Here is an 18,915-nt window from a genome sequence, read left to right as displayed (position 1 = left end):
GATCCAATCTGATTCGTGTGACATACATACATCTCTCACTCACTCACTTACTCACTCACTCATCCATTGACCCATCCATAACATACCCAACACGCCAACTAAGAGGTATTTTTTTTACAAAAAAATAACTCAATGATGAGGTTGTAATTATGAGAATAAATTTTCCTTAGCAACGACTCGAAAAGATCAGTTAATGGGCCCTTAAGGGGTTAAAATATATATTAGTGTTCCTTGATTCTTGAAAACAAATGATCAATTGCCATTGCATGCACTCAATTTTGTTCCTTATGCATATTAACTGTACACTTAATAATGTCTACAAACTATTCAATTTAAACAGGAGCTTGATGTCAGTGATGAATAGTAGAAATAATGGCTTGTCATGTAATGTGATTCATTTTCTTTGATCTCTTTTAGATGGTTTCTGTTTGAAAAGGTGATTGAAGCCTTGATTGCCAAACAGATTTTTCACCTAAATCTGGTGCAACTCCAAAGCTATGCCAAAAAGCACTGCTTTATAGAAGATGCAGATGAGTTTGCTGGCATGATCAGTTTCTACCATGGCCTTGGTATGATTATCAAGCATCGCAGTACAGTTGTTCTGAAGGCTCAGTGGCTGATTGACCTATTGAAGCAGCTGATAACCATTCCACACTTTGATGAAATGGTAGGTAAAATAATTTCAATGTTAGAAATTGCAGTGCTCAACCTTTACCTGATATTTTCCTCAAGTGGTTGTTGTCACTTTTTTAATATTTGTATAGCTGAAAAACATTAAGTTACAGTATGTACACTGTGGTATATACACAAACATGCATTTGTTCATCTTTCTATTAATTTGGCCCCTTTAGAAAATGATATCATTCTACATGATGCAGTGCCTATTAGATACTTGTAAATTAACTGATTAATCACCAAGTTAGGAAAACCAAATATCAAATGTAAATATTTTCAAATTGTATAGGGGTGTCAACAGGTTCAAATTTGTGGGCTAACTAGTGATGGTTTGATGCAAACGTTTTCAAATTTTTTTGTCATCTTGTCAACACCAGGACACCTTATTTCAGAGGAAGAGATACAAAGCTGTATTTTCCAACTGTGCTTGTTAATTTTCTGTGTTTTGATTTGAATTTTGCTTAGCGTGGAATCGCGCATTTGTTTGAGCTTGTTTGAGCTTAAATTACAGCTTTGTTTGAGCTGGAGTCCTGCTTAATTGTTGGCCATAGCAATGCATTACAAAAGGAATATTGGTTATGAATAACAAAGGCTAATGCTTTTGCAAAAACTCGTTTTAACATGTTAGGGGTGCGTAAAGAATGCATGTGTGATGTTTGCCTAAATGCAACATGTTTGAGTGGAGGTGATTTAAATATTTTGTCATATTTGTATTGTTATATCTACGTTGGGACTTAACTCAGTAAACTTATCATATGCTAGGAATGTCAGTACTACATGAAGAAACATCTCTCAGTATATGTTTAAAATGAACGTATGTTCCAGAATCTTGGTTTTAATAAGTAACTGTTACATGTTTTGACATAAAATCATTCCTTATTTGAGAGACTGCTAAGTGTACTTACAAGGATGCCATTGTGAATAAAATCTTTAGCCTCGAGTGTAGCTAAAGTAGCCAGGTAGCTTTATGCATGTAATTACAACTGTCATTCTGATAATTTTTCGTAGGATCCTGTGCACGCCAAGTACTGGGATGAACTGAAGAAAAACGGCATCCTCTGCATGGAACATGTCGATCATGTCTTTTCCAAGTTTATTCAACAAGGTGTTATCAAAAATGACATCTTGAACATGATGGAGCAGTTTGGTTTGATTGCCAAGTTCTCACCCTCCCCAAGTGACGTAAAGTACTTTGTACCAGCTCAACTTGAACCATCACCTGAAGATTTCTGTCAAATAGAGCCATTTCACACTGATCCTTGTCCTTTGTATCTCCACTTTGTGCATGGCTTTGTCCCTCATGGTCTGTTCTCACAGCTTGTGTCGCAAACCATTCGTTGGTGTTGTAAGAAGAATTGGCCCATGGAGGAGCCAAAGCTGTACCAAAATGGAGCTTGTTTCTTTATTGGGAAACAACTCCATCATTTCATTCTCATTTGTAAGAAGAATTTTGTGAAGATTGTTCTAAGAAATTTACAAGAACAAAGTCATCAGATGTCAGCAGAGAAGTCAGAAGAACTAGCTACACAAGTGCGCAAGTTTGTAGAAAAAACTTTGCAAACCTTGTCACAGGAACTGCCATACCTAAGCGGACTGCAGTGTGAGTTGTGTGTTGCCTGCCCATACTGTCATCAAGGGAGAGATAAGGGTAATCAAGAGTGTTCCAACCATGGAAGAATGTCATGTGTTGACGAGGAGTGCTTCCACCTTCTTGAAGTAAAACAGGATCAACCACTGATCTGTAAGAAGAGGTTCTGGGACAAAGTACGCACTGTCCATGGCCTGGAGAAATGGTTCTTAAAGAGAACAAGCCAGGTATGTGACTTATATGATCTATAATATACTTGATGGAAAAATCAGTCTACTTTACAAAAAGTGGCCATCCCTGTGTCGTCTTAGGGTTTAAGGGATATTGTCTATAATGGAATATAGAGCGAGCTCTGTGTGGAAGGAGTTAGGAATTTCACAAGTTGAAGAATACGACGAGTTAAATCTAATGTACCAGATCTTACATGGTCTGGTGGGATTCATTAGGATACTAACTAGGAATGGTGTTTTAGTTAGGATGCTGTGGAATTAAAAGAGATCCTGCAAAAACTCCTTTAGGACCCTACACAAGATCCTTTGGGATCCTGTTTTAGGTTCCTGTAGGATATCTACCAGTGTAGTCCAAATGGTTGGGGTAACCTTCCTTTTTTGTCTACTGTAGTATGTCAAAGGAGCACCACTTTGTTTAGTAGCAACTCCCATTATAAAACTTTGTTGAGTAATCCCCTCCCTCCCTAGGTACCATGTTGTATGGAGGGAATCTGAAAGGATCACCTTTTCTGAGAAAAATGTTTAGTGGCTGAGGGATTGGACCTCCTTGAGTACTGCCCCTTTCTTAAGTAGTTCTTCCTCCTCAATCCTCACCCCTAGGATTTATTTTGCCTGCAGGTCTTTACTACAATGCTATGTATGTTGGAGGTTCAATTATATCTCTGGAGAAATGATTTGATAAAGGCCAGTTCACTTATAAAAATCACAAAAGATTAAAATTGACTGTTTAATGTTGAAAATAATCATTAAAATGCTACAGAACATTATTTGCTGATTGGTTGTAAACCCATTGTCTTTTATTTTGAAAGTCTTTATCAGGCTTAAAGAGTCCCATACTGGTAGAGTTCATCTAATTTCCTGTAGCATTAAGCAATAGGTGTATTTTTACCTCCCCTTGGAGGATGCTAGTCCAGTGCACCGTTACACACAGTATAAAATTTGCCATGCCCAGTATAGTACACAATCATACACTGGGGTGGAGAGAGACACTGTGAGAGCAAACTGTGTCTCCGATGAACACAACACCGTGACCCTGCCAAGTCTCAAACCTGGACTCCTTGATCTGGAGTCCAGCTTTAATTGTAGGTGTGGTTCTCTTGTAGGATTTGAGTCCTTCTGCCAGAGTTTCCACTACACAAGATGCACCTGCAAAAGACAATCAAGGGAAATCAGGTACAGCATTGAGTGTTACTCTATTGGCCAGTGAGTGGGATTCATCTAAAGGAGGCTTGTCAACCGTAAACAGACAGCTTGCCACAGAATTGGCCCAGCACGAGCAAGTAAATGTCACCCTCTTAGTCCCACAATATTCCTGTTCTGAAGAGGGGAAGAGGACTGCTGAAAGCCACAAAGTGTCCATTAGAGAAGCAGAGAGACGTCCAGGCTATGATGACCCCCTTGACTGGCTGAGTTTCCCACCAAGAGACCTTGCCATTGACATCATAGTGGGTCATGGAGGGAAGCTTGGTAAACAAGCCCAGGTCATTAGAGAGTTGCATGGTTGTAAGTGGTTGCAAGTAGTGCATACTGCTCCTGAAGAACTTGGAATGTACAAAAACTATCCAAAGGCCATTTCCAAAGGTGAAGAGAAGAACAGAACCGAAGTAGACTTGTGTAAATTGGCAGATGCGGTTGTCGCAGTTGGACCCAAGTTGCAGGCAGCATACTCTTCTTATCTGCGCTCTTGCAAGAAACACCAAGATATCATTCAGCTGACTCCTGGCACATTCAGTGAATTTTCAGACATCAGACAAGCAACAAACGAGGGTGCCAACTTTAAGGTGTTGACCTTTGGCCGTGGTGATCCTGAAGACTTCAGTCTCAAGGGATACGACATTTCGGCTAGAGCAATAGTTGAACTGAAAGACAGTTCTTGTTTTCTGGTGTTTGTTGGGGCACCTGAAGGGAAACAGGAGGAAGTCGCTGAAAATTTGCTGCAAAGTGGAATCTCCAGAAATCAGTTGTTTGTCCGGACATTCATACAAAGCAATGAAAGAATGAAAGAGTTGTTTTGTGAAGTTGACCTTGCCATCATGCCGTCCAGGACAGAGGGATTTGGATTAACTGCATTGGAAGCCTTGTCTGCTGGTCTTCCCATTCTTGTGAGTGGAAACTCGGGATTTGGAGATACACTGCGCACTCTACCACTAGGCAAGCCATTTGTGGTGGATTCTGCTGATCCTAAAGAGTGGGCCAAGGCAATTAGAGCTGTACATCTGAAAGACAGAACAGAGCGACTGCAAGAGATTCAAAGACTGCGGACATCCTATGAAGAGAAGTTCAGCTGGGAGAAACAGTGTGAAGCCCTTGTTGATAAGATGTGGAGTTTGGTTCATGGTAAGGTTTTTATATTGTTATGATCAATAATTACTCTATTAAGCAGCCCTCTGTTAAGCGTCCTTCTGTTAAACAGCCCTCCACTAAGTAGTCACATCTATTAAGTGGATGCAGTCATCATGTGAACTTAATTGGCTATGAACATTATTGAAATTCACCTCAGTCTGTTAAACTTGTTATCTTTGATGGTCAACCAGAGCACAGTTCTATGGTCATGAAGAACTCTTGCTGGCACCGAACAAAGTCAGTGACTTGCTTCATGAAATTAAGTTATGCAACCCCAAATAACATATGACCATAACTGACTTTATCACTTCATGTTTTGTGAGATGCCAAAACTGTCAATGATCGCGTAAAGGCAAAGATGCTGCATGCTTGATGTACAGAAAACATTACTATAAAATCTGTTGGCTTGTACGTGGACTCCTTAAAACATGCAAGCACTTACATATATTTCGTGCTACAGTTATGAACAGTAAATGTAGATTCCGTACCTACTTTTGATTTCTTGTTCAATTTTTGCCTAGGGTGGGGGTTCGAGCAAAGATAAGATATAAGGCCATTTCTCTGTACAGAAAGGTGTCCTTCTGAAAAGTTGGGGGACTGAGTTTAAGTGTGCTTTTTACTTTCCCTTAAGAAGTTTTTTAGTTCTTTATCAAGTTTTTGATAAAAGAAATTGTACTTTCCAGTCGGGTGGATGCAGACATACTCAAAAATTAGGGTGGAGCTGTTAGGGGTTGAAACAGAGTTGCTTTGTCTTGCTATAAAAGGGAAGCATGTAGAGAAGCTGGTGGGGTGTGGGGACAGATGGATTAATTTGATTAAAACTTTGTCATAGCTTCAGAAAAACCTGTAAGTCATGAAGCATATTCCACAAGTGAGAGTAGTGATTCAGCAGAGTCTGCAGTGGCACAGATCACTAGTGAATCTTCACTACCCCCAGGTAAGCATGTAGCAACAATATTAGGATGAAGCAATATTTTCTGGAATAACATTGTCAACATTGAATGGAACAGGGGGAGGCGTTACTCTCAGAAATGAGCTATATGGGTGTGTGGGAGCCAAAGGGTCTGATTTCTCCGCAGTTTTGGTTTGAAAGGTGGTCAGATTTTGTCATGTTGCTCTACAGTAAATGTTTTGTTAGTAATTGACTTAAGGTTGGAATTAGGTATAGTTCTTTTATATGGAAATCTTAAAAACTTATTTACAAGAATTTATTAATCTTTTTCCATGGGGCTGTGGATGTGATACTACACACTGCCATTTTCCAACTCAGTTAATGGAAACTAAGAGTTTTAAAAATGAAAGATTTTGGTCTCAAATAGGATTTGAAGAAACAGATGTCGCTTTCCCTTCCAAAGGTTCCTTTGAGTAACCCCTGTGCAATAACCTTGATTTATGTTTCTTTTTAGATCTGCCTGGGCAAATGTTCATGAATCTTCAGCAAATGCAACGCCATGTAAGCAAGGTCAATAGTAATACTGAGCTATCAGCAGAGTTGGAGAAGATTGCATCAGACAAAGGCTTTGTGATTTCTGACAATGAAGGGTCAGGGAACTGCATGTTTTATGCATTGTCTGAACAACTGAACCTTGTGAAAGGAATCAAGATCTCGCATGCAGAATTAAGACAATCCATTGTGCAGCACCTCAGAAAGAACCCAAAACTGGTAAGTTTAGTAACTTTTTTTTTTTTCATCATACATGTTCTGGTTGAAATAATCTTCACATGTGGCTCGGAAAAATGTGTTCTACATCACCAGACTCCAGCAATTAGACTTGGAATCCGTTAAGATGGTAGAAAATTTTGCATTCCCATATACTAGGATTGTGTGGCTCCAGAAAATATCCATTCCTCCACCAAGAATGGTTATTTGGTTTCTAACCCCCCTCTCCACCAACCCCTCCCCCCTGGAATTTCCAGTTTAGCTTCATGCTTTCCATTTAAACGTTTGGCTGTTGAGACCCCCCACCCCCTCAGAATCCTCTTTGGTGTAGGTATGGATATACCGTATTTTCCTGTGTATAAGTCGACCTTTCAAGACCTAAAAATCAGTCCAAAAATTCGCCCTCGACTTATACATGGGTCAAAACTTGAGATCCAAGCGCCAGTCAAATAATTAGCATAATAATTGTCTTTCAATGTTAAATGCCGTTAAATGCAATTTAACGGAGTTAACAACAAAGAGCGCCAGTGTTGTCTGGAGTCAGCGGCGTTTCATACATGGGCATGCGCAAGATCCCATGTGTTCTTTGACTGAAGTGTGTTTAGCGTTACAGGCGCTAGCGTGTTATTTGCATGGCAGTTCATGGGACCTCATCTTCAAGGCTTCCTCCCTGAGTAGCGTGTGCATTATTTGTTCTTCGTTCGTCGTTTTTTCGAATCTTGCCGTTGTTTCTTTCGTTTGGTATGGCACATCGTCGTGCAACAAACAACAGTGTGGCCGCCATGTTGGATTCAAGTCAGCCTTCTTCTTCAGCCGATTCTCCCTCTTCGGTCGTACGTCCTCCCATTTCTTCGACTCCGGTGTCCACTCTGCCCTCCTTCGTCTTCTCTCAACAGGACCTCAGTCAAGCATTTTCACAAGCTTTGGGGGATACGTTACCTCGCATTTTGGCGGCTTTGCAAAGTCACTCATCGAGTTCTTCGACAGCGGGAAACGCGGCGTCAGGCACAACGTCATCCGGTTCTGTTGTCATTAACCAACCACTGCCTTCTTCTGCAGGCCAGTCCTCAGGTAATTTGGTCGTTCCTCCCTTTATTTCAACATACTGCACGTTAGGCAATTCTTCTTTATCTTCGCCATCGTTGTTTGGTTCTCGTGGTGCTGCGAATGGATTGCCTTCTTCCAACCAGTCTTTCACGCCATTGGTCTCCTTTGGTTGTAATTCCTCCGTTGCCTCTACCTCAACATCCCTGAATAGGCCGTTTGTTGTTGGCCCCGGTTATTCCCCTATCCCGGAGAAGCTGGTGACAAAAATTAGGTCTGGCCAATTTGTGGATCTTGCTGACTTGCTAGCAGAGAACTTGAAAGCCCAGGAGACAGAGCCCCAAACGTACCTTGATGGCAAACTTCTCGTGAGTTCTTCCAAGAAAAGGGTGCAAGAGATCACTGATATCGTGACATGGGTTGAAGCATTTACTGTGTACTCGTGGATCTTCTGCTGTGCTCATTCTTCCAGATGGCAGGACATGACACAATACAAGCTGCTAATTCTCAAGACGTCGCGCCAGTTCCCTGGGAAGGCTTGGCTCCATTGCGATGTTGCATTCCGCAAGGACGCAGCTGCTGCAGGTTTGGTGGACTGGTCTCACATGAACCATGATTTGTACAACTTCCATACTCTTTCGTCACCTCTTCCCCAGTCAAGCCAGCAGCCAACCACTTCGTCTTCAGCTTCAATTTCGATAGCCGGTTCATCCACCTTTTGCCGATCTTGGAATGATGGCACCTGTCGCTGGACCTTTGGTCAATGCCGGTACCTCCATCGCTGTGAGAAATGTGAAGGTGATCATCCATGTGTCAACTGTCCATTTCGGGCCTCAACCTCTTCCTACCGGCGCTCCCAGTCAACTCCCCCATCCCAAAGCAAACGTCTGCGGCGTTGAAGTGGGATCCAAACCACATGTAAATAGCGTACATTCATCTTGTTCAGTTTCCTTTTCAAATTTTTTGATTCCTGTTCCTGTTAATGTTGTTGTTCCTGCACCACAAGATGCTTTTGGTAATGACATGCCCTCCGAAGTGGCACACCATGCTTTGCCCTCTTGTTCTTTGTCCATTTTGGGCGCCCCGCAGCAAGACCTGGTCCCCCCATCCAGAGTAACCCCCATAGACGCGGAGGAACTTCGGCATGAACTGTGTTCTTACCCCGACCAAACGCAAGTGGAGTACGTGATTTCAGGTCTCACAAATGGTTTTCAGCTGGGTTTTGACCCTCAGGCGGTATCTTTAAAATCGGAGAATAAAAATATGCCTTCAGCATCCCTTCAGCCTTCAGTCATCGACCAGTATCTCCTCACGGAACTCGACAAAGGCCGTGTAGCTGGCCCCTTTGCTATAGCCCCTATCCCAAACCTCCATGTGAGTCGCTTTGGAATTATCCCGAAGAAGTACCAGCCTGGAAAATGGCGGCTTATCTTGGATCTGTCTAGTCCTTTAGGCCATAGTGTCAATGATGGCATTCCAAAAGAACCCTTTTCAGTGCAGTATATGAAGGTTGATGATATCATCGATGGGATCATGCTTCACGGCAGAGGAACGCTGTTGGCAAAGTTCGATGTGGAAAGTGCTTACCGTAATGTCCCTGTCCATTCTGATGATCGTTACCTACTTGGTATGAAGTGGCGTGGGAAATATTTTATTGATATGGCGCTTCCATTTGGACTACGCTCTGCTCCTTTCATCTTCTCGTCCATTGCAGATATGCTCGAGTGGATCCTCAAACACAATTATAATGTGAGTTTTCTTTTATACTACCTGGATGACTTCCATACGTTGGGCCCTCCTAACTCACCTGTTTGCCAGAACAATATTGATACTTGTGTTAAGCTATTTAAAAAGTGGGGTATTCCTCTTCACCCGAACAAATTGGAGGGGCCATCCACTTGTTTAACTGTGCTCGGTATTGAGCTCGATTCTCTCTCACTTCAGGCCCGTCTGCTGCAGGATAAGTTTGATCGTATTGCTGCACTTCTGGAAGCCTGGTCCCTCAAACAACATTGCACACGGAAGGAGCTGGAATCTCTCATTGGCAATCTCCAGCACGCATGTAAAGTAGTTCCTCAGGGGCGTACTTTCTTGAGACGCATGATCAATTTATTGTCAGCCTTTCGATGTGATAGCCACCCAATTAGGATCAACCAAGACTTTCACTTAGACCTCCGTTGGTGGCGAGAATTTTTCCATTCTTGGGGTGGTCTCAGTTTCCTGCTTTCCTCACAGTGGGCAACCTTGCCTGAATTTTACGTTTCCTCAGATGCTGCTGGTGCTCGGGGTTATGGTGCAATTTGTGATCATGAATGGTTTGTGGGCGAATGGTCAGCTGTTCAGCATCCCTTGGCAATTGCCTACAAAGAGTTGTTTCCGGTGGTTATTGCAGCTTCCCTATGGGGCCACCGATGGGCTTCTAAACGAGTTGAGTTCTGCTCCGACAACATGGCAGTCGTTAGTGTTTTGCATTCGGGCACCACGAAGGATCCGAACATGATGGTTCTTCTCCGTCACTTGTCACTTGTGGCAGCCCGACATTCCTTTGCCTTTACTGCCTCTCATACGCCAGGTAAAGACAACTCGATTGCTGATGCCTTATCTCGTTTTGATTTTCAGCGTTTCCATCATCTTGCTCCTCATGCAGCTCCTGGGGCGACTCCAATTCCGTTAACGCTGCTGGCTCAGCTGCCCGTAATTTGACAGATAAATGCCAGTTCTATTTGACCAATGGCCTCGCACCTTCTACTCGCCAAGTTTATGCTTCGGCTCAACGTCAGTTCTTAGATTTTTGTAGTCAGGATACTCCCTTCGAGCCAAGTCAGCCTCTTTCACCAGCCAGTGAACAAACTCTGATGCGCTTCTGTACCCATTTAGCAGATCATCTTCACCATTCTTCCATTAAAGTATATTTGTCTGCAGTCCGTTCTTTACACATTGACTATGGCTTCCCAGACCCAATTGTCAACCGTCTTCAACTTCAGCGTCTCTTACGAGGGATCAAACGTCATCAGGGCCCAAATCTCCCTCAGCGCCAACCAGTGACAGCCGACCTTATGTCTGTTTTGCACAAGTCTTTAGATTTTATCAACCCTGACAGTGTCATGCTATGGGCAGCCTGCTGTCTTGGCTTCTTTGGGTTTCTTAGAGCTGGTGAATTTACAACAAATGGTACCTTTGATCCATCTGTTCATTTGACCGCGGCAGATCTTCAAGTAGATTCCTCCACCAATCCCCAAAGCTTTCAAGTGTTAATCAAGTGTGCAAAGACTGATCCTTTCAGGCAGGGTTGTTTCATCTATCTTGGCCGTGGTTCCCTTCCTCTCTGTCCTGTGACTGCATTAACAAACTACCTTCATCTTCGTGGGCCAGGCACCGGACCTCTCTTTATTCACCAAGATGGCTCTCCTCTTTCTAGATCTCGGCTTTCCTCGTTTCTTCAAACCACTCTACAGGCAGCAGGTATTCCTGGAAAGTTCTCGGGTCATAGTTTTAGAATTGGAGCCGCTACAACTGCTGCCCAGAGAGGTGTTCCTGATTATCTCATTAAGACAATGGGTCACTGGTCGAGTGATGCTTACTTGTTATATGTGCGCACACCTGTGGAAACCATCCTTTCAGTAGCTGAACGACTTGCCTAACAGGTATGGTTTTTGTCACTAATTTGCCAGTTACTGGGTGCCTACGGATTTGGGCATTTTTCTCGGGGCTCTGGCCTCCCCATCCATGAGCCCCTCTCTTCTCCGAGCTGGCTAGCGCGCTGCTCGGAGGTCCTCCGGCTTGGCGTGGGGGCTCATGGCTGGCTTGCCAGGATTTGCCAGCCATGGGAGCAGTCTCCATCTAGGAGCTGGCTGCCAATAGTGGAAGCTCCTGGATATCACAGGCACCCAGCCTCCATTTTGCGATGCAGTTGTTAAATGCAGTTAAATGCAATTTAACGGAGTTAACAACAAAGAGCACCAGTGTTGTCTGGAGTCAGCGGCGTTTCATACATGGGCATGCGCCAGATCCCATGTGCTCTTTGACTGAAGTGTGTTTAGTGTTACAGGCGCTAGCGTGTTATTTGCGTGGCAGTTCATGGGACCTCATCTTCAAGGCTTCCTCCCTCCCCCCCATTTCCCTCCCTCTTTTCCACTGTTCACACAGTGTGACGGGTGCCTGCTCTCCCTTCTGCGTGGGGGCTCATGGCTGGCTTGCCAGGATTTGCCAGCCATGGGAGCAGTCTCCATCTAGGAGCTGGCTGCCAATAGTGGAAGCTCCTGGATATCACAGGCACCCAGCCTCCATTTTGCGATGCAGTTGTTAACAAACATGTGATAAGCGGCAGCACAGTTTACAACGTACGTTCGCTTAGCGATCTGTCTCTCCATATCAGAGCTTCAAGTTAAAATGCATCAACATTTATTCGTTAAATTTTAACCTGGATCTTGTAGACACTCACTGGCTCAATTTTGTCATAAAGAACCAATATTTTTCCTTTAAATAAAGCTGTGGTAAAGCCGCTCTGAGAAAATATCTTTCGCGCTTGGAACTTCTCTGCTTGGTAACCTGGCAGGCTACGAGTGCGAGGACTTCTGTACCAGTACTTGACCGATTTCAAGGCTTGACTACCAAGTTCCCAACACACGCTTTGCACTTTGTTTATGGCGTCGTTCTGAAAGTCGTGAGCTTCTTTGGTGTTTTGCCTGTCTTGTAAAGCCACTTTTAATCTCTTCGCACTTAAAAAGGCTTGTTTGAAATCCTTACGTTTGATTTTTGTGAGCATTTTACAAAAATTATCATCGAAAAGTCTGCATGCACATGTGTTGCTAAACTGGGTAAAACGCTCGTATACGTGCCATAATAAGCTTTAAAACTGTGCATTGAAACATGCTGTGATTTGTTTACATATCTGTGGTAGCTGAAAGATAATTTTAAGAAATACAAGATAAGTTTTCCAAGAAATTCTTACCTGGAAATTAAGAAAATCTAGTTTTTGGCCTCAAAAATTGGGGGTTGACTTATACACGGGATCGACTAATACACGGGTAAATACGGTACTGTACATTCTGGACCCGCACATTAGCAGAGATCAAAAAAGTGCTGTCCGGTCATTCAGGACAAGTAGATTCTACTTCTGGGCAAGCAATTTTTCCGTCTCACCGTTAGGCAAGGGATCAGGCAAGTTGTGTGCCAATTAAATCATTAAAAGAGCAAACTAAGACTTGACAGGTGAAGCAAAATTGTAGAGCTACTTGTCTCAAGACCAAGCTGGAATTCAATTTAATTTCTTCAGAGATCTGATTACCAGTAGTTGTCTTTAAATTGCTGTGAAAATGATTTCATCATTTATACTGGTTGTCCATTATACAAGTTACTTTAGAAAGGGACATGTCTGTCATCACACTTGATAGAATCCATCTTTACTGACCTCATTAAAAGTTAGTTTTTTTATTCTCTCTTCTTACAGCCAGATGGAACAGATCTGTTTAACTTCATTGATGGATATCGATCATGGGCTGATTATCGTACAAACATGGAGCAAGATGGCACATGGGGTGATCATGTGATTCTCTATGCCACTGCAAATTGCTATGAAACATACATTGACGTGATTAGCAGTCAGTCAAATCACCGTGACCTTACTATCAGGCCTGATGGTCACGTGAGCAGCACCAACCCACTTGTGCTGGGCCATGTTCATGAAGTCCACTACGTCAGCCTGCAACCCAAACAAGGTGAGGCTTCATGCAACATGCTGTGTTATAAGACAGTTTGTTGGTAATTAATGTATATCATTTCAACTCATACAAGGTAAAGCTTACTACATCACACTGTGTTATGAGACAGTTTGTTGGTAATGTATATCATTTCAACTCATACAAGGCCAAGCTTACTACTTCACACTGTGCACATTAAGTCTGTTTGTCGTGTATATCATTTTGTATATTTCTCCGGAGTATGTAAACTGCTCCTCCTTTTTAAAGATTTATAATTTTATTGTGATTATAAACAAATTTGTATGTTTCCTAGGAACGTAAATTACTTGTTTTATTGAAGAGAATTATCATTAATTTAATCAACAAATAAAGCCGAAGCCATGTATAACACTAATTTATGATTACGATTGAATGCTTGTAAATATTGAAACACAGTTTTCTGATTCCTACATGGTTTATCAGCTGATCAGATCTTGCAACTAAGATCAAGAGAAAATATTGATATAATATAACAGGGATTTTGACAACATTGTGAGTAGATTGAAATAAGTTTGGAAGATGTAGACTTTTTATCCTCCTCTGTGTTGCATAATGTTATCAATCATCGGGTTTTTCTTATTTTCTATGATTCTCACCAAACTGCTCAAGGGAGGTTACCTGCACTCTCATCGTCGTAGAATGATTTAATGCCCCCCGTCAAGTGGGCCTGAACAACAATTCAATAGCTGCTACTACTTTCTGATTATTCAGTTTTGTTTTTATTCTCTTTGCAGGTTTGCAGAGCAAGTCTGATTAGAATCAAATTTTGACAATAAAGCAACTTGTGACTTAGCTTCAAACTTCAATTTAAAAACCATCAAAGAATTGCAGGATAGTAGAACTACAAAGATTGGTAGTAAATAGATTTCATAGTAATAAGCCAGAGGAAAGATTGTTCAATGAATTGCTGGTGAACATGAGTGTTCTGTTTAGTGGCAACATCACAAGGTAATACAAGAACTTCATACTTGCAAGCATTGGTGCTAACAAAATGTAAGTTGTTTTATGATTATTTTTATTTTATGACATGCAAGACCTCAACAAACATTGAACAAAAAATTCTGTGTTTTTATTGAGTACACGAGCGTTCTATCGCAAATGCTGTTCTCTGACTGGCTATACTACTCACTATCTATTCAGTTGATAGTGAGTAATATGGCAGTGTGCGCTTGTTGACAAAATGCCAGCTGCTTCTTTGCATTTTCAAGGTGTCTGTGAAAAGGATTTAGATAGATTTTTCAACAGCTAGTAGATTTATACTAAAACAATTAGATTGTTTGCTCTTGATTTCTTTGGGTGTTAGTTCACTCGGACTATGCTCTTGTCAAGTATCATGCAATTGAAATCTCAAGCTCATAATCTAATTGTTGAATAAAAACACAAGTGAAAGATTAGGAAAGTGCTTTTTGAGTTCTTTCAATCTTTCATGAGTTTTCTATAGCTCAATAGAAACACGGATGAATTTTTTCTATTTCCAGCATTAAAAAGCAATAAAAAGAAAAGATAGTCCCTCATTTATTTTGTTAATCTAAATGTAAATTCTCTTTTCTTGTGCCACTGTTTTGGTGTGAGACCTGGGGAGGAGTGTGATTCCCATATAAAAAAGACAGGGATGCTCATCAGAAATTTTGAAAAGAATCCCTAAGAGGTACAGGTATACACACATACTGTTTTGTGCCAGGCCTGGCTTCAAATCTTCTTCTGTATTTTCACACCCTTTTTCATTTCTTCCAGTGTTACAGGATTTCCAGTTACAAGCAGCATTTCCAGCTCCTTCGGTTCACCAATATTATCAGGCAATGTGGTCAACTGGTTATCGCTCAACAACAGTACCCAGAGTTTATTGAGATGTTTTATGTGTGATGATAAAACTGTCAGCATGATTTTACCCACATCCAATACTATGGTCTCATTCAATTTACCAGTTTCCACTGGTTATTACTTAAGTCCAGTCTCCAGTAATCCATTCTCACATTCAGCCTTTCCAGCTCCTTCAGTTCACCAATCTCATCAGGCAATTTAGTAAACTGGTTATTACTCAAGTCCATTCTCTAGTCTCCATTCTCAAATCCAGCCATTCCAGCTCCTTCAGTTCACCAATCTCATCAGGCAGTGTAGTCAACTGGTTACTACTCAAGTTCATTATTCAGGACTATTTGAGATTTACTGAGATGTTTTATGTGTGATGATAAAACTGTCAGCTTCTTTTTACTCCCATCATATAACACTACCTACCAGCTCCTTCAGTTCACCAAGATCATCAGGCAACATAGTCAACTGGTTACTACTCAAGTACAGTCCCCTCAGTTCCTTGAAGGTAGAACAGACAACTGGTTGTTACTCACACTAAGCACGGTCAGGTTACTCAACTCAGCAATGGCTTGAGGAAGTTCTCTCAACTGGTTCACCTCTGATGTCAGCCGTAAGAGATTTTTCAGCTTGTTAGTACTTGTTGGTAATTCTTCCAGATAATTATCTGGCAAGTCAAGTTCCTCCAATTCAGTCAGGTCAGACACAGCTTCAGGAACTTTGGACAACCCTCGGCTACTAAGATCTAAAACGCCGTCTCCAATAACAATTGTAACTTCAGTTCACCAATCTCATCAGGCAATTTAGTCAACTGGTTATCACCCCACAACTGTACCCAGAGTTTATTGAGATGTTTTGTGTGATGATAAAACTGTCAGCTCATTGTTACTCACATTCAGCCATATCAGCTCCTTCCATTCAGTTCACCAATCTCATCAGGCAATGAAGTCGACTGGTTATTACTCAAGTCCAGTCTCCAGTCTCCATTCTCACATCCAGCCATCCCAGCTTCTTCAGTTCATCAATCTCATTAGGCAATTTAGTCAACTGTTTACTACTCAAGCACAGTCCCCTCAGTTCCTTGAAGGTAGAACAGACAACTGGTTGTTACTCACACTAAGCACGGTCAGGTTACTCAACTCAGCAATGGCTTGAGGAAGTTCTCTCAACTGGTTCTCGTCTAATCTCAGCGTTTTCAGAGTTTTCAGCTTGTTAATACTTGTTGGTAATTCTTCCAGATAATTATCTGACAAGTCAATTTCCTCCAATTCAGTCAGGTCAGTAACAGCTTCAGGAACAGTTACTATTGACAACCCTCTGCTACCAAGATCTTGATTTGTTCTGATACACATGTAGAAATGCACAAACTTAATTCCAAAGGAAGAAATTCTACATGATCATTTGGTCAACAGCTGATGCTGGTTTGTTTTGCTGTCGAGTCAGAAATACAGCTTTTAGTGGACGCTCTCTTACCTGACTCGTCCCCATTCGTCTTCATACAACTTCCTACAGTGCGCGGCACAGTGCGAGATGGAACCGCAAGGTGAGATGGGTACCCCTTGCCCCCCCCCCCCCCCTCGCACTTTTCCCCTTGTGCCGTGCCACGTGTTGTATGAAGAAGACTGGAGACGAGTCAGCTCTCTTACAGGGTTCTTTCCCTGGTGCAGCATTAACATGAAAATCTTTTGAGTTTTTGTCATTTTTTATCTGATGATTCTGGATTTACTCTCCTCGTTGTGACAAAATTAATTAAAGATCAAATGGCAACCTTAATTTACAACAGGACTTCGTCCTTCTAAGAAATTTGGGATATTAAGTAAGACAATAATATGGTTTGAAGAATGAAAATATTTTCTTATTTGCTTTAATGTGATATATTTCCCGTGTAGTTCTGTTGCATTACTCACACAGCAAAATTGTGTTTTCATTTCAGCAAATAAATGTTGGAAGTCGGTGCTGTGGCCTGGGTAAATTCAAGAGCTCCAGGTAGCCTCCAGTCCCTCTCAGAAGTCTCTGCATTGGTTTTCATCTTCAGGAAAGAGATAGCCTGTGAGCCGGCTCACCTTTGAGTCACACGCGTGAGCGGCGAAGTGCGAGTCAGCGAGCGAGGAGTCTGGTGCCTAAAGGAAGTCAGCCTGCCTTGATCTCTGATCTCTGTTGTTCCCAGGGTCTCTCTGTCCTCCTCCCAAGAGTGAGAGAGGGGGACCGTGGGAACGAGGCTAAACTTTGCTGCCTGCACGTGTGTTCCTCAAACATGAGCCTGTTCGCAGGCTAGGAAAGAGAATTCCTTGTATAATTCAAATTTCTTTTGTGAGGGATCAGTTGTTTTTTTACCCCCCATGACTTTCCTAGAAAAGTTTCCTTTGAATCGTAAATAATAACAAAGAATACTCAATATTAGATTACGAATAGCAAATAATAAACGGATACTCATTCTGAGATTTGGATTAGAAGATTGTACATAAAGATATTTACTTTAACAAATAAACTTGGAGGGTCTTAATGGGGTTAACCGTCAGCCGTCAAACAGCCCAAAATTTAACCGAAAACCGTCAAAAAACTGCAATTTTTGCTGTAAACCGTCCGAAAAGAGGCAGTTCAATGTTAACCGTCAAATGGTTTCAAGGTATTTCAAATCTCACTATTTTATTGGCTCATCACGGACTTCTGGCTCTCAAAGAATCTTTAAACTTGTAAACTAGTTTTTAAGCTGACAGAATGGTCTTTTCGTTTTTTGAGGACCAAGCGCATCGGAGCTTTCAAACAGCATTTGATCGATAGCCACCGCTGGAAAAGAAATTGATCTCGTTTCATTCATTATGTATTTTTATAAGTTGTATATTATTTAAGAAATAGAAAATATGTACCTTGTTTTTGTCGAGTTTTGCTATCAATCTACTAGTGTTCTATCACGAATGCCGTTCTCTGATTAGCTACTCTACTCACTATCTATTCTGTTGTAGGCAGAGAGTAGCGTAGCAGTATCAGTTGTTAACAAAATGACGACCGCTTCTTTGCGTTATCTAAGGATCTGGAGACCTGATTTAGATGAAGTTTTGAACGACTAGTAGATATATACTAGATTAAACGCTCTCTATTTCTGTGTCGTAGTTGACTCGGGCTGCGCCCTCGACAGTGAGAATCATCTAATTGTTAAATAGAAACACGAGGCGACAGGCGCCTGTTTCCACAGGTTTTATGAGTTCTCTCAAACTATCACGAGTGTTTCTATAACACGATGGAAACACGCAGGACATGTTGTCTACTTCTTTTAGAAAATTCCGCGGCGGCGAAAAAAAGAAAGCAACTCGGTTACTTTGATCATCAAAATGTAAATTCTCTTTTCTCTCGCCATCGGATGGCGAGAGAAAAGAGAGTTACCATTAATGACGTAATGATTACGTCAACAGCTCGTGCTAGTTCTGTGTTTTTATCGAGACACGATTTTTAACCAATCAGTGCGCGTAATTTCTATTGGCTATTTTCTAGAAGTCTCTGAGTATATTTGCAAAATTTCTCTTCATTTTTAACAAATAGATTATGAGCTCGAGATTTCTATCAGGTGATAGTTGATGAGGCCGAAGGCTGAATCAACTATCACCTGATAGAAATCGAGAGCGAATAATCTAATTGTTTTAGCATGTTTAGTAGAATTCTAACTTAAAGTAACGCAAATAATGGTTTCCAAATATTTTTCGGCGCATTATATAGCTTTACGCCTTAATATAATCGCACGTATTGAATTGTCTTTGGTAATTTCGCAGTTGTTTACGCGCGCGCACCGGTTTTTCCATAATTTCAAGTTTTTTAAGTCAAGAATCCGTTTAT

General features: G+C 41.6%; 2 protein-coding genes across 7 annotated transcripts in view; both read left to right on the top strand.

Moving 5' to 3' along the window:
• Positions 1-18,915, top strand: part of LOC145496102 (uncharacterized) — a 492,363-nt gene that overhangs the window by 189,196 nt on the left and 284,252 nt on the right. For all 5 annotated transcript variants that reach the window (XM_081475728.1, XM_081475729.1, XM_081475732.1 and 2 more), the window contains 3 exons: positions 5,669-5,773; positions 6,243-6,499; positions 12,990-13,257. In XM_081475728.1, coding sequence (XP_081331854.1) covers positions 5,669-5,773; positions 6,243-6,499; positions 12,990-13,257 — 630 coding nt within the window. The remainder of the gene's footprint in view (positions 1-5,668; positions 5,774-6,242; positions 6,500-12,989; positions 13,258-18,915) is intronic.
• LOC145496109 (uncharacterized) overlaps positions 1-18,915 on the top strand; it is a 56,187-nt gene that overhangs the window by 7,087 nt on the left and 30,185 nt on the right. The window contains exons 6-7 of one of the 2 annotated variants that reach the window (XM_081475742.1): positions 418-671; positions 1,684-1,799. The exons of the other annotated variant lie outside the window; for it this stretch is intronic. Of the exons in view, the coding sequence (XP_081331868.1) occupies positions 418-671; positions 1,684-1,712 (283 nt within the window). The 3' untranslated portion in view covers positions 1,713-1,799. Of the gene's footprint in view, positions 1-417; positions 672-1,683; positions 1,800-18,915 lie in introns of those variants that run through there. 2 annotated transcript variants of the gene reach the window in all.

Source organism: Orbicella franksi, chromosome 8 (genome assembly GCF_964199315.1).
Source record: "Orbicella franksi chromosome 8, jaOrbFran1.1, whole genome shotgun sequence".
Taxonomy (NCBI): domain Eukaryota; kingdom Metazoa; phylum Cnidaria; class Anthozoa; order Scleractinia; family Merulinidae; genus Orbicella; species Orbicella franksi.
This window is presented reverse-complemented; position numbering and strand designations above follow the sequence as displayed.